The 14,031-nt window shown below is 47.6% G+C and overlaps 2 protein-coding genes across 3 annotated transcripts in view; one reads left to right on the top strand and one right to left on the bottom strand.

The window, feature by feature from the left end:
• Window positions 1-14,031, top strand: part of LOC126998692 (reelin-like) — a 438,128-nt gene that overhangs the window by 403,247 nt on the left and 20,850 nt on the right. For both annotated transcript variants that reach the window (XM_050860695.1, XM_050860691.1), the window contains one exon: window positions 4,131-4,353. In XM_050860695.1, coding sequence (XP_050716652.1) covers window positions 4,131-4,353 — 223 coding nt within the window. The remainder of the gene's footprint in view (window positions 1-4,130; window positions 4,354-14,031) is intronic.
• LOC126998714 (uncharacterized) lies at window positions 8,720-10,249 on the bottom strand. Its single transcript, XM_050860706.1, has 2 exons — window positions 9,923-10,249; window positions 8,720-9,386 (listed from the first exon to the last, which is right to left on the bottom strand). Exons 1-2 carry the CDS (start codon window positions 10,232-10,234, stop codon window positions 9,231-9,233), a joined length of 468 nt encoding a protein of 155 aa, XP_050716663.1. The 5' UTR covers window positions 10,235-10,249; the 3' UTR covers window positions 8,720-9,230.

Raw genomic sequence — 14,031 nt, 5'->3', positions numbered from 1 at the left:
GGTTCAGCTGGTTGCGGGACGTGCTCCAGGAAGCTGGAACGGACTTGTACTCGTTTCAGTCACAGCAGGCCCAGTCACATGTAACATCTCGGACAAGGCGGAACAACATGATACCAGCGTGGATGAGTGTAGCTGGTAAATGAGTCTCGTTGCGCAATTGGAAAGGATAAATTTGTGTGTAGCGTTGACTCCTGTTGAATTCGACCTCTTGTGTAGTTAGAGGCTTGGCCAATGTCTCATGAGACAATAGAGCCCCACTTTGAAAGGTGAGGTCCCGGGGCTAGTGTTATTCCTTTAAACTCCATTATTTTTTTTATTTTTTTTTTTCAAATAAGGCAACCCTACTGTCATTGGTGAAGGACAGTATGGGTGCCAGATAGATAAAATAGAAAAGGTCAGAAATGCTCCACGTCCTCAGACAAAAACTCAGGTAAAGTCATTCTTGGGCTTCCTCAGTCATTCAGGGGGGATAGGTCGAAGGAGGGGTGAAAAAAAAAAACAGGGGGTGAAAACTAGAATTGTCAAAAGTATAGAAATGTAGTGTGAGAGAAGTGTGGTGGGCTTAACCACCTTGCTCTGGATCTTTTTGTTTCAATCATCCACGCCCCGCACCATGTCTCCTTGATTTTTTAAATATATTCGGCAGCTATTCATTTAGTTAGTAGGTATGGTAATGTAATACTGATATTTAACTCTCTTGAGTTTTAATACATTACAACTTTTTTTCTTCTTTTTTTTAAATAATAACCGCTCTTGTGGAAACACAGCTAACCTAACACAAAGCCGCTAAATAATCCTACCAAAAACAAGACCACCAGGGCGGTATCATTAATTTAATATTAAGGAACTAGTAACTAGACTTACACCATCTCGGCAGCACCGGGGCGTCGCGATCTGGGGGAGCCGTGTCCCATTGTGCCATTCCTCCAGGGAATTGTTTGTCCGAGGGAGGCCGTCCTGCACGCGATTATACATATTCCAGTGCAAGTGGGGAAATGTACTTGGGATGATGATGTTACCATTTACTTCCTGGCCGACATAAGTGTCCTGAAAATATTCAACAAACTCCAGATCATAACCCCTTGCCACTTCATCAAGCAAAATTAATTTCATGTAATGGTGGACGTCAGTCAGAGGCACAAAAGCAAGGGCAAGCAGCCGCCTCACTCGAAGGGCAAATTCATGTTTCCCTCGATATCTAGCAGCAAGTCCTAAACTTTGAATACGCCTCCAAGCAGATTGTCCCAGGTGAAAATAACAGCCTGCAATTTCAGAATTAGGAAAAATGCTAGTAAATGCGTTCATGGCTGCTTTTTCAAAATCGGTCATAACTGAGGCAGGGTTAGGGGTAGTGTCACTAGGGATGAGTTCACATACATTTTGGGGGTGTCAGATACCATGATTAGCATATTTTTACTGCGCAAAGCAGATGTCAATTATTGTGACTTAGTGAGCTTTCATATTTATCTATTTGTGTATTTACCTTTAATTTACCTTTTAACTTTAATTTACCTTTTACCATATTTACCTTTAATTTCTAGATAAGTGATTACTATTTAAATATGCAGTACAGAACAAATATCTCCAAACGGGATGATTGCAAATTCCTTGTCCACTTTTACCCTGCTTACTAATCCTCATACGAACATAACGAAAATATATCAATACTTCAAAATTTGCTACTGTTACTCACCTGTCTTTCTTTGGGCTTCCTCATAGCAGAAAGCCGTTGAATGGAAGTGGTTTTGGTGTTCTGCCACTTCTTCTCGACTTCTGCCTGGCTGCGGCTGAGCCCAAACGTGGAATTGAGGCTGTTTGTCACCTCCTCCCACGCTTGTCATTGTATGTTAAACTAGGGCTGAATTTACCCCTCAGTATGGTCTTCCTTAAACCAACTTGCTCTACTATGTGTAGAGTGTGGCAGTCTCTCCAATTCACTCCCCTTTTCCTCTTGGGAGAAGTGAAAGCGGCAATATTTTCCATGATTACTTCGTCAGAGGGTGGGTGATGCAGGAATGAGGAAGACGAACAGGAACGCGTGTCCGTGTTTACATTCAAGAGGAAAAAAAGATATCACCTTGCGCGGATGATAAACGTAACCTTATTTTATAAATACTACCTTATTATGCCCATATTTCTGAAGTATATCATCATATAACATTGATAAAGTAGTATTACTACATATTCAATCACTGAAGTGTTGCAATTCTGCAATTTAAAAAATACATCTTTAGCCAGGACAAATTTTCATACTGGATCAGCTGTTGAGCGAAGTTGAACTTATTTTTTCATTTAAGCTCAGTTATAAGTTAAACTTGAGATTCAGTGGAACTTTTAAGTTAAAGATTGAGAGAGAGAGAGAGAGAGAGAGAGAGAGAGAGAGAGAGAGAGAGAGAGAGAGAGAGAGAGAGAGAGAGAGAGATTTAAGGAAAAAATAGGAAGAAGGTGAAGATGGAGAGATAAATAACAGAAAAGAGAAAAAAAAAGAATGAAACAAAACAGTGTGAGATAAAGACAAAAAGAATAACTGAAAGCAAGAAAGGTGTCATGAAAATTTTTAACGAAGGCGAGAGAGGTGTCATGGTGAGTCACGAAGTCTGAGGCTTAAGTGAGGGTCACCCCAACCAGCCTACCTGGCTGGTCCCATGAGTATCGTCAAACCCTTTATACCCCAATATCGAGTGGGAGGCAGCCAGGACTGGAAAGGGTCAGGAAGTTCAGTTTCTTTCTTCCTTCCCCTCAACCTTGACCATGCTACCAGCCACTATGCAGGGAGACCTCACAGCAGCGGTCACACTGGATGTCCCGCTGGCCCCATTTGACCGCTCTCCTGCATAGCTGGCAAGGGTACTTAGGGGCACGGGGGCCGGGGTTGATCAGAGCCCCAGTGTCACCACACAACAACAACAATAACAGGGCACCACGAAAATTAGCAGTTTTAAAGGTTTTAAATTTATTTGTCCCCAGGGAACTGCCCAGGGACCCTAACAAGTGTGTGTAGGTGTTTGTGTACATGTAAGTGTTGGGTGTTAGTGTGTTTGATATGTAGATGTGTTCACAGCCATTGTGTCGAGTGTTATTTGTGTTGTAGAGTAAATACGGTACCAACCATCACATATGCAAGCGAAACATGGGCCTGGAATGAAAGTCCGAGTCTAGAGTGCAGGCAGTGGAAATGTGTTATACGAGGAGTGCATGTGGTGTGAGTAGAATGGATGGAATGACTAATGAATGTGTCACGTGGGTGAAGGGAGGAAGTGTGGTGGTGGAAGAAGTGAAACGACAGACTTTAAAGTGGTTTGGCCACATGGAGCGAATGGAGGAGAGTAAGATGACCGGGAGGGAATGTTAGAGGACGACCTCCAGTGAAATGGAGAGATAGGGTGCCAGGAGTATGTCAGGGAGAGAGGTGAAAGACCCTCGAGAAACTTTGAGCAGGCAAGGAGGTATAGAAAGAGGTATAGAAAGAGATGGAAACTCTTCTGCCGTGGCCATCTCCTGGTGGGAGCTCCTAGGAACAGGCGTCAAAGATGAATGAATGAAGAAAAAAAAAGCTGTCCCATACTCTGCAAGACAGAAAAATGCTATAGAAATTGCAGGTGCTAAAATATAAACCTAACACAAGAACGCCACGTAATATAACAAAACAATACATATGCTGAAGCTGCAAACATATGGTAATATCTTTGTTGTATAATATAATACTGCAGATACATAATTGGTGAAGGCTGGCTGGCTACTGACAGCTGCAGACAAACATGGCTGCTATTATTGCTTCCTTACACAGTGTTGCCATCTCAGTGATTACAGTGTTGCCAACCTGATACCATAACAAAGGTTTGGTGTTGTTTTAATAGTGTGACTAGCGGGTTTGGGATCTGTCTACTTGCTGTATCATAACACACACAATTATGGGTTGTCTGCCTTGAGCAAAAGACAGTCATGTTGGCTGACAGCCTAGTACAGCACAGTATTACGGATTGTTTGCCTCATGCAGGACACAGGCTTGGGGCCTATTTGTCTGGTGCAACACATAGGCTAGATGCCTGTCTGTTACAAAATTGGAGGGTATGGAGGTAGTAAAGAGCTACACACTTCCCATCCTTCTAAAACCACTGTCCTTCCTCCAGGTGAGACTTGCGAGCCAACCCCATCCCGAACGGCGCCACTTCCCACGAGCCTCGTGGACGGCTTTGAGGGTGGCGTTGGCGCAAATTGGGCCACTGTGACAGGTGGCGGCGTTGGACTGGGCTGCAGCTCCCTGGCGCCTTACGCTCATGGCAAGCACCTATACTTCTCCGGCTGTGGGACACGGCAGGCCCGCACTGTGGACCTAGACACCCGCTCTGCAAGGTATCTACTGATAATATTATGCCCTCAGTTACGAAACCCTTAGATAATTGTAGAATTGTTAAAAGGACAGTGTACTACTGAGTGTAGTATGAGATGTAGCTTTACAACTATTCCATTGTCATTTTTTTGCCTGTACACACACATTTACTTCATCGCAACACACACACACACACACACACACACACACACACACACAGGTGTATGGTGTGTGAGGTAATGGCAGTACCCAGAGATCGACAAGAATGAACACTTGCTCACGTCGTGAGGGTACCTGCTGGCGAAAGCGAGTCAAACTCGTGATCAGGCCGTGGTAAATAACACGAAAAAAAAGGTTGCGTGTGCATGCACCAATGAAGTAGGTATGTATGCAGGAAAAAAAATACGGCCAGTGTGTGTGTGTGTGTGTGTGTGTGTGTGTGTGTGTGTAATTCACCACGGCCTGATCACGAGTTGGACTCGCTTTCGCCAGCAGGTACCCTCACGAAGTGAGCAAGTGCTCATTATTGTCGGTCTCTGGGTACTGCCAGGGCCTCACATACCCCATCCCCCATGCTCAAGGGGGGATAGTAACCACTCCTAGTCAACGGAAAGAATCCGGCCTGAGCGGGGCTCGCACCCCCGCCTGTTTGGACGTGAAGCCTTGCAGCGCAGCGCTCTACCGATTGAGCTACCGGAGCGGTGTGTGTGTGTGTGTGTGTGTGTGTGTGTGTGTGTGTGTGTGTGTGTGTGTGTGTGTGTGTGTGTGTGTGTGTCACCATGGCCTGATCACGAATTGGACTCGCAATCGCCAGCAAGTACCCTCCCTATAGAGCATGGCTAATCAGTCGATCTCTGGGTACTGCCGGGACCTCACACACCATACAACCCATCCCATTTGCTCAAAGAGGGTCAATAACCACTTCTAGTCAGCGGAAACAACCCGGCTGAGCGGGGCTCTAACCTCTGTTTGCCACGCTGCGAAGCCTGGCAACGCAGCACTTTACCGACTGCTATCGGAGTGTGTGTGTGTGTGTGTGTTTTGTGTGTACATCTCCACCATTATTTATTTCGTTGGCATCACAGTGTGATGGCAGCTGCCCCGGCCTTTCCGCAGGCTGCTGTGACGTGCATCTCCTATAAGATGGTAAATATCTGCATGTGTGTGTGTGTGTGTGTGTGTGTGTGTGTGTATGAACTGCGGCTATATAATAGGGGTGTGGGCTACAGTCCGGGGGCCCATACATCGCCGCTGCGTTACCACGCACCACGGCAAGGCTGACGCGCTGCCTCAGCCATGCCGTCTCGCGAGGCTTCCCACTGCGCTGGCTGACGCGCCTGCCGATGTCCTGCAACAGGTCCCCGAAGGCAGGTCCCAGCACGCCGCTCGTCTCCACGGCAAGGGGCACAAAGTCGTAGCGCTGGGCAAGGGCCGCGTAGCGGTGACGCTTGCGCTCTTCGGCAGCGCGTGCGGCAGCTCCAGCAGCGTAAGTGCAGTTGATGGTGTGGGTGGTGGAGAATGTGTTGACGCAGGTGGCGTCCCACATAGCATCTTGCCTCGCCTGAAGGGGAAGACTGTGATGCCGTCCGGTCGGCTCTTGCTTTTGCTGTACAGGTGACCCGTTGGAGAGTCAGGCCTTCATATCGCCACAACCTATAAAAATAAAAACAAAACAAGCAGTATCCATTACAAATCATCCTATTCACTATTTCTTGCACACCACATCTTTTCCAGAAAACTCTTTATGCTTCTATAATTCTCTCATTTGCTTCAGCATTTAGTCCCAGCAGCAGCATCCATTCCCTCTCCGTTCTTGCAATCCTCCCATTCACATCCCAGCCCATCTCATTTAGTGCCACCCTCATCATCTCCGTCCTTTCTCTCCGGTACCTCCCACACACCAGTATCACATGCGCGACAGTTTCATCCACACCCCTGTCACACATCTAACACACTTTGCTGCGGGACTCAGACCACCTGTTATTTCTTGCATTCACATTCATACACTGCGCTCGAGCTTGGAAGAGAAGATCACCACCCAGGCTACCATCATACCAGCTGACACACTGCGGGGCTTCCTTTTCTCTGTACCACTCCAAAGTACTCTTTCGCTCCATCGCATGTTTCCACCTCCTCGGACCGTCACTTTTCACTGCACTGTCTATCTCTCTTCCACTTTCTCACATCCCATTCTAGACCCTCACTGTTCCTGTCAGTCACCTTCCATTCAAAGAAGCGTCTCTGTTCCTGTCAGTCACCTTCCATTCAAAGAAGCGTCTCCCTTCCTCTCTGCTCACCCACCTGACTCGCATACCACTGTCACCAACCAATCTCATGCAGTTCTTAATCCATTTGCTCTCATGCACACTCCACAAGTAAACCTTCCGTGCCAGTCTTGCGTCATCCATTCGTTCCAATCTGACTTTGTATCTAAGGGTAGCCTTCCTAAATCTTTCCCTAAAGGTACTCTACCCCATATCACCCCTCAAAGCTTCCACCGCCGCATACCTTGGTGCATTCAAAGCTAACCTACCGATACTATTTTGCCCTACTTCCAATTTATCCATTTCCGACTCACTCAATGTAATCACCTCCATCCCATACATCACACTCGGCACTGCTACACTCTTCCACACCTCTCTCAGCACATCATACTTACATGCTCTCATTCTTGCCGCACTTCCCTTTCAATCCACTTACACAGCCTTTCATTCAACACAGCACAAAATCTTTCCCACCGTATTCGCCAGGGCTATCGGCCTATAATTCTTCAACTCTTTCTTACTCTTATGCCCTCCCTTGTGTATCAGAATCACACTGCATTCGTTCCATTCCCGAGGCACTCTCTCATTTTCCCATACACAGTTGAACAGCTCAGTCATCCTGTCTATCACCACCTCACCTCCATTCTTATACAATTCATACGGGATCTTATCCAGCCCTGCTGCCTTGCAATTCTTCTGCTTCTTCAAACATACCTCGACTTCATCTCTGCTAATTCTCTCATTCAGGTCATCCGCATCCTTTCTCTCAAGCGTTACACATCCCTCTCTCACCTCAAAACTTCACCCACCCATCAAATATCTTCCCAGAAACCTTTTATACACTTTCATTCTATCTGTGTCCTTGATTTCCTCACCATTTACTTTCAGGCACTCCACATTTTCACTATCAGTCACACTCTCCCATCTCAAGAATTTATACCATTCACGCCCACCTTCTAGGCCTTTTTCTTTCAGAGCCTCAATCACACTCATCTCACACCTAACCTTGGCCTCCCTAATCTTCCGTTTAGTGACCCTCTGTTGCCTTACATACTCTGACCATGTATTCTGATATTCACTCTCTGCCTCAATACTTTCATGTCTTTTTCCTCAGTCTCCTGCAAACCTTATTCAGCCTCTTTCGCTCCTTCCTAGCATCCCTGATCTCCCCATTCCACCACGGCTTGTACTTTCTCTTCCTTCCGTTCGTACTCAAGTACCCAATCCGTCGAGTTGCGGCTCTCTTTACATTCCCTACAAACTCACTATTGGTTCCATCCACGTCATGCACACTTCCATTCATCCAGTCTAATTCCCTCAGGTCTACCTGGAAATCTTCCTATCTAACCTCCCTCAACCTCCATTTCTTTCTTTCCCTCTTCACTTCTCTTTCATTCCTAGCATACAGATCACATTCCACCACCAGCATATTGTGATCAGACACCACATCAATCATTCCCTCCTCATCTATCCACATACGAGACACACACTCACGCATTCTCCCATTCACTAACACATAATCAATAGCAGACTCCTGATCCCTCGCACTCCACGTCACACATCCCTCAGCTATCGTCACATTCAGGTTTTTCAGATTCATTTCATCCACAAACTCATCCAGCATTTCCCCATTCCAGTTCATTCTCTCCCCAAGCAAACCCACATGTGCATTCATATCTCCCATGACAATAACTTTCTCTCCGGCATACTCCCTCACAACTTTCCTCACCACGCCATACTTCCCTCTGTTCTCCCTCACGGCTCTCTCACCTTCCACCGTCATGTACATCACAATCACTATCAACCTCTCAGACTTACCCTTAGCATTCACTCACTCCACTTTCACTGCTAGAACATCTTCACTGTCCGCACTGGCCCCTACATTTACTTCTACTCTGAAACCCTTACTTTTCCTGTGGAGTAGAGTTACGCCTCCTCCCCGTGTATTCTGCTTCTTTCTGCCCTTCCCAATCATAACACACACTACCCCATCCACACGCACGTCATCTCTTAAGTGAGTCTCAGTCACACCAACTAGATCAAACTTCCATCCATCCAGCTCTTTACTCACGTCATCCAGCTTACCTGTGCCCCATCCTCTCACATTTATACAACCAATGTTCATACACTTCACTGCCTGGTTGGTGGTTTCTTTTCCTTGCTCTCTAGCGCCTCAAGCATCCACACACTCCCTCAGCCTCCTGCCCATCCTCTCGAGTCCTGACTAGTTCAGGTGGACCCCATCTACGTTGAAGTCCAGCCCTTCCCGTAGCACACCATCCAGATCTACGAAGCTGACATTCCCTTTCCTACCCCTAAGCCACTCCACCTTCAACTGTAGCAGTGCCTCTTGAAGTTTAACGTTCGTCCTCTGCCTCACTCTCTCATACCTCTCCCCTTCTCTAGGGCGCCTCATAACCCCAACCACTGCCACACTCATATTCTTACCCTCCACTGCCTTTACTGACTCTACCACCTCTCTTACCGTGTCCTCCGTTCCAACATTTTTTAAATAATTCCCCCCACCCTGAATGATCAAGAGGCCATCCTTAAGCTCTCCTGCCTTCTCCTCAACCTTCCTCCTCACTTCTCCAATCCTGGCGCCACTCAAGCTCTCCACACCACTCCCCTCGGCCTTACCCCAACTGGCTCTTGACATTCTTCATCATTCTGTCCCCAACGACACGAATGGGGGGCATACTCTTAATCGCCTTCCTCACCTGCGGCCTGTCCTTCTGCTTCGCACACTTTCCACACCCATCCCTACCTCCCCCAACATCCTCGACCTGCACCTCCACATCCCTGGACTTCACGGTGATCTTGGGGACGGCAGGGTCACTCGCTGGGGCGGCTGTTGTCTGGGCAGCCTTCTCCAGCGCGTTGGCTACCGTCTGCACCTCCTTGTCCTCTTTCGTCCTTCTCCATTCCTTCCTGCTCGTGTCGAGGCACACCCTGCACAGGAACACGATCAGGGTATGGTCCAGGATCCGTGAGGCGGTCCTTCTGCTTCGCACACTTTCCACACCCATCCCTACCTCCCCCAACATCCTCGACCTGCACCTCCACATCCCTGGACTTCACGGTGATCTTGGGGACGGCAGGGTCACTCGCTGGGGCGGCTGTTGTCTGGGCAGCCTTCTCCAGCGCGTTGGCTACCGTCTGCACCTCCTTGTCCTCTTTCGTCCTTCTCCATTCCTTCCTGCTCGTGTCGAGGCACACCCTGCACAGGAACACGATCAGGGTATGGTCCAGGATCCGTGAGGCGGTCCTTCTGCTTCGCACACTTTCCACACCCATCCCTACCTCCCCCAACATCCTCGACCTGCACCTCCACATCCCTGGACTCCACGGTGATCTTGGGGACGGCAGGGTCACTCGCTGGGGCGGCTGTTGTCTGGGCAGCCTTCTCCAGCGCGTTGGCTACCGTCTGCACCTCCTTGTCCTCTTTCGTCCTTCTCCATTCCTTCCTGCTCGTGTCGAGGCACACCCTGCACAGGAACACGATCAGGGTATGGTCCAGGATCCGTGAGGCGGTCCTGATGTTCAGGCAGGTCAGGTGGGACCACTCCTCACACCTTTCGCAGAACAATCCATTGTCACTCACTACCTTCCCACACACGCCACAGTCGTCCTTCCTCATCTCTTCCTAACTCTTAGGCGTTTAGTAGGGTTGCCAGGTCTCGAACCACGTTCCCGCCCAGTCCCACCCGATAACCCGCCCAAAACCCGCCAATGTAACCTCTAGAAACCGCCCAAAAGGAGCCCAAATTTTTTTAATAATATATACAGGAATACTTACGCGACAAAGGCAGACAATGGACACGTACTTTATTGAGATCTAGATAATAATATGCACAGAGTAAATATTCATAATTATACGGTGAAAAGGAAAAATTATGGCACTATATTTGGGTATCTACCTAGCTCTGCCAGCCGGGATGCAAAAAGCAAATTGCACGTTTGAGGCTGCCAAGTTACGGCCGCCCTACCTTGCATATTCTATATTTTAAATACCAAAGGAAGCTTAAAACTCCTCGAAAGTTACTAATAAATGAATGTCCATTTACTGACGTAATTTCGCGTAGTTTTAGGCTTCCTTTGGTGTTTAATAAATAAAATATGCAAGTACGTGTGGCGGCCGTATCTTGGAAACCTTAAACATGCAATTTTTTGCATTCCACCAACTGGCAGGCTGGGCTCTACAGCTACACAGTCCTATGCATCAATATCAATATAGTCACTGTTATCATTAGCCTTATCTACACAGTAAATGTCTTGGGTAAACAGAGACAGCATTTCTTGTGAGGGAGTGAACTTATGGCAACAGATGCCATTTCTCTGCATGAATGCGCGGACATGCAGGGTGTTCTCTAAACTTGTTTGCTGCATCCTGTTTCTGAGCTTACTTTTAACCAGGTTCATTTGTGAAAATACTCTCTCTACTGAAGCATTACTAACAGGTATTGCTAAAAGTGACAAAGCAAATTTCCCAACCTCACTAAAATCTTTCTCTCCTGAAGCATCTGTGTGGCCGTATACTTCCATCCAAAACTTTTCTGCATCTAAAACAGAATCTCTAGGCCAACTGACAGTCCCCAGCCTCTGCCACTGCTCATCTAGCTTACTAATGTCTCCATTATACTTGGGAAGGAAAGACAGTTCCTGCAGCCTTGGTTTTCTTATCCCTAAAACTGTTTCCGGACTCAAAGCATCCATGCTTTGCAGAAGCTGTACATTCGAGGGCAACCTCATCTGTAGCTCTTTGAGAAGCTGCATGAGGAAGTCACGCCCGTGTTTCCTGATGGTGGTGACAATTCCAGGATCCAGGTTGCTCTGTCCCACTTCTATGTTGAACTGCACACCCATGTCCACTGCTTGCAAAGGCAGGTGGTTGCAGTCATCGTCCACCTGAAGAAATATATGTGCAAAGTCGAAGTAAAAGAATAGCAAATTAGATCGATAATGAGCATGATGATACTCTTAGAAGAAATATTAATTATAATATTGCTATAGTGTCATCACCATTAAGTTACTAGCAAATTATTTAACTCACATCAAAATTTATCACAGCCTGCTGTGAAGAAAAGTCCTCGGCATCATGAGTCGAATGAGGACGGATTGATAAAGGGATATCCGCTCGGCAAGTAGTTTGCTGACATTGCCCTGATCAGCCTCGAACATCTTGTTCACTCTGTTCACCTGAGACACAATAGGTTCAGGAACGCCAAGAACGCCTTGTTCGCTGGATCTTTGTACATTTGATACAACAGGTCAGCAGCATAGTCTTCGTGCTTGGAAATCTGAAAGAGATTTTGCGCAATATAAGTATCTTATTTACTAAATACATGCAGTGAGAGAGAGAGAGAGAGAGAGAGATCTAAATGCATTCACATATTTTTTTATCATGCTATAAAACTTACCTCAAAATGAAGTTTCAGTTCGTCATACTGATGCAGGATCCTCGACAGGCATGGAGCAATTGCAAGCCATCGTGTATCACACAGCTGCAGAATCTTGAGAGGCTGTTCTCCCACGTTGATTGTAGAGTATAGGTTTGCATACTTTTGTTGGCGGAGAACACTACTAGAGAAATATCTGTAGGTTTGTGACAGCATATACTCAAGGTGGGAGGGCAACTTTTTCATTGCATATGAAGTGCATAGTTGTAAAGAGTGACATATGCACTTAATGTGTGTTACATGCGGGTTTACTTCCCGCAATTTTGAGATCACTGAGTTATGTGCTCCTGACATTGTGTTACAGCCATCTGTTCCCAGGCCAATGCATTTCTTGACGTCCAGCTTCATATGTTTTTCCAAGAACTCAAGTAAGGCTGTTGTAACAGCCTCAGCAGTACCTCTCTCGAGTTCAACCAGTCCTGCGAATGATGTTACAATTCTTTTCTTCTCGTAGCTTGGGTAGCGCACTACAATACACAGCTTCTTTTTCATAGTGTTATCAGTGCTTTCATCAATGATTAGCGAATAGTCACTGTCACCGATGTCCCGACGTAAATCACTGAACATGCTGGGTCCCAGCACCTTGTTCACAAGTGCCGTGCATTTTGTCCTATGTAGGGACAGATCTTTGCATGAAATGTCTTTAACAAGCTCACCCAGGTGATCAACAGTCCTGATGCTCGAGTGGCAAGCAATATGCGCTGCTAATTTAAGTTCCGAGGCTTTCACGGCGTTGCTGGCCTTTATTTTGGATATTCCAGACTGGAATAAGGTCCTCATGTTTGAGAACGGGGTGGCATTTTTCTTGTGTGTTTCTGGTTTACTGTGATTCACCAGGTCAGCGTGATGAGCTCTCACTGTAGTCTTGCAAAATTTACAAGCTGCATGTTTCTCGTCACCGGAACACTTAAGATCCATTCTTTGAGCCCATCTTCTTTCTCCACTCCTTGTTATATTTCTTACTGTACTTTGCCCACTTGCTCATTATCACTGAGGAACGCGTGAACGCCTACACAGTAAAGTATTCGCACTTCAAAAAAGCAAGCAGGAAGCAGCTCACGACTTTCGAGTATGGGAGACGACAAAGGACTGACTTCAGGCTTCAGCACACAGTGCTGCTGCTGCTGGTGCTGCACCCTCTTAATGCTTTAATAATAGGCAGGGCCTAGCCTCTAGGGTCAAGGACGGCCTTAATGAGGTCCTGCGCCCTCGCGATAATCCCCCTGGGGAGATCCGCGAGGTCACACCCATCACCCTGTGGCTTAGGGCAGCTGCCAGCTGGTCTGACTCCCTGACCCCCGAGTTAGCATGTAAGAAAACAATATGTTAGTATTTTTTGACATAACAAGCCCAAAACCCAGCCCAACAGAGCCAAAAAGAGCCCAAAAACCGCCAACCCGCCAACACCAAAAATTTCACGCACAATTCGTTGAAAAACAGCCCAATTGGGCGGGAAAACCGCGGACCTGGCAACCCTCTCCTCCGTCCACTCGCGGCTCGAGGATGGCCGCAAAGCCAGCGGCGCCCAAGGCTCTGTACACAGTCATTGAGAGCCGCGTGGCGGGGCGGTGGCCGGGGTTCCTGTGGCAAGACAGGCTATGGTAGCCCATAACGTCGGACATGGCCCCGCAGGGGCAGCAGTGAGGTTGTTGGACGCGCGTGCCCAGCTTCAGGGCGACGCTCACGCGGACCGCTTCGTCGGGCAGGAGGAGGCCAAAGACCTCTGCGGGGACGGCTGACAACTAGACCCAGCTGTGTGGTGCTGCGGCGGCGAGGAGGCGCGCACGGTCAACCTGGTTGTAGCGGGCCAACAAGTCGTCCAGGCGGTGCTTGAAGACTGCCTCATCTATCCTCATCCATCCTCATCTGAGCTCCGGGTCTAACTCAGAGCACTGGCTGATGATGAAAGCATCCATGGCAGAGGCCAGGCGGGCCGGTCTGTCGCCGTTGGGACGGCGGTTAATGGTACAGACCAGGT

The sequence above is a fragment of the Eriocheir sinensis genome, chromosome 2 (assembly GCF_024679095.1).
Source record: "Eriocheir sinensis breed Jianghai 21 chromosome 2, ASM2467909v1, whole genome shotgun sequence".
In the NCBI taxonomy this organism is placed as follows: Eukaryota; Metazoa; Arthropoda; class Malacostraca; order Decapoda; family Varunidae; genus Eriocheir; species Eriocheir sinensis.
This window is presented reverse-complemented; position numbering and strand designations above follow the sequence as displayed.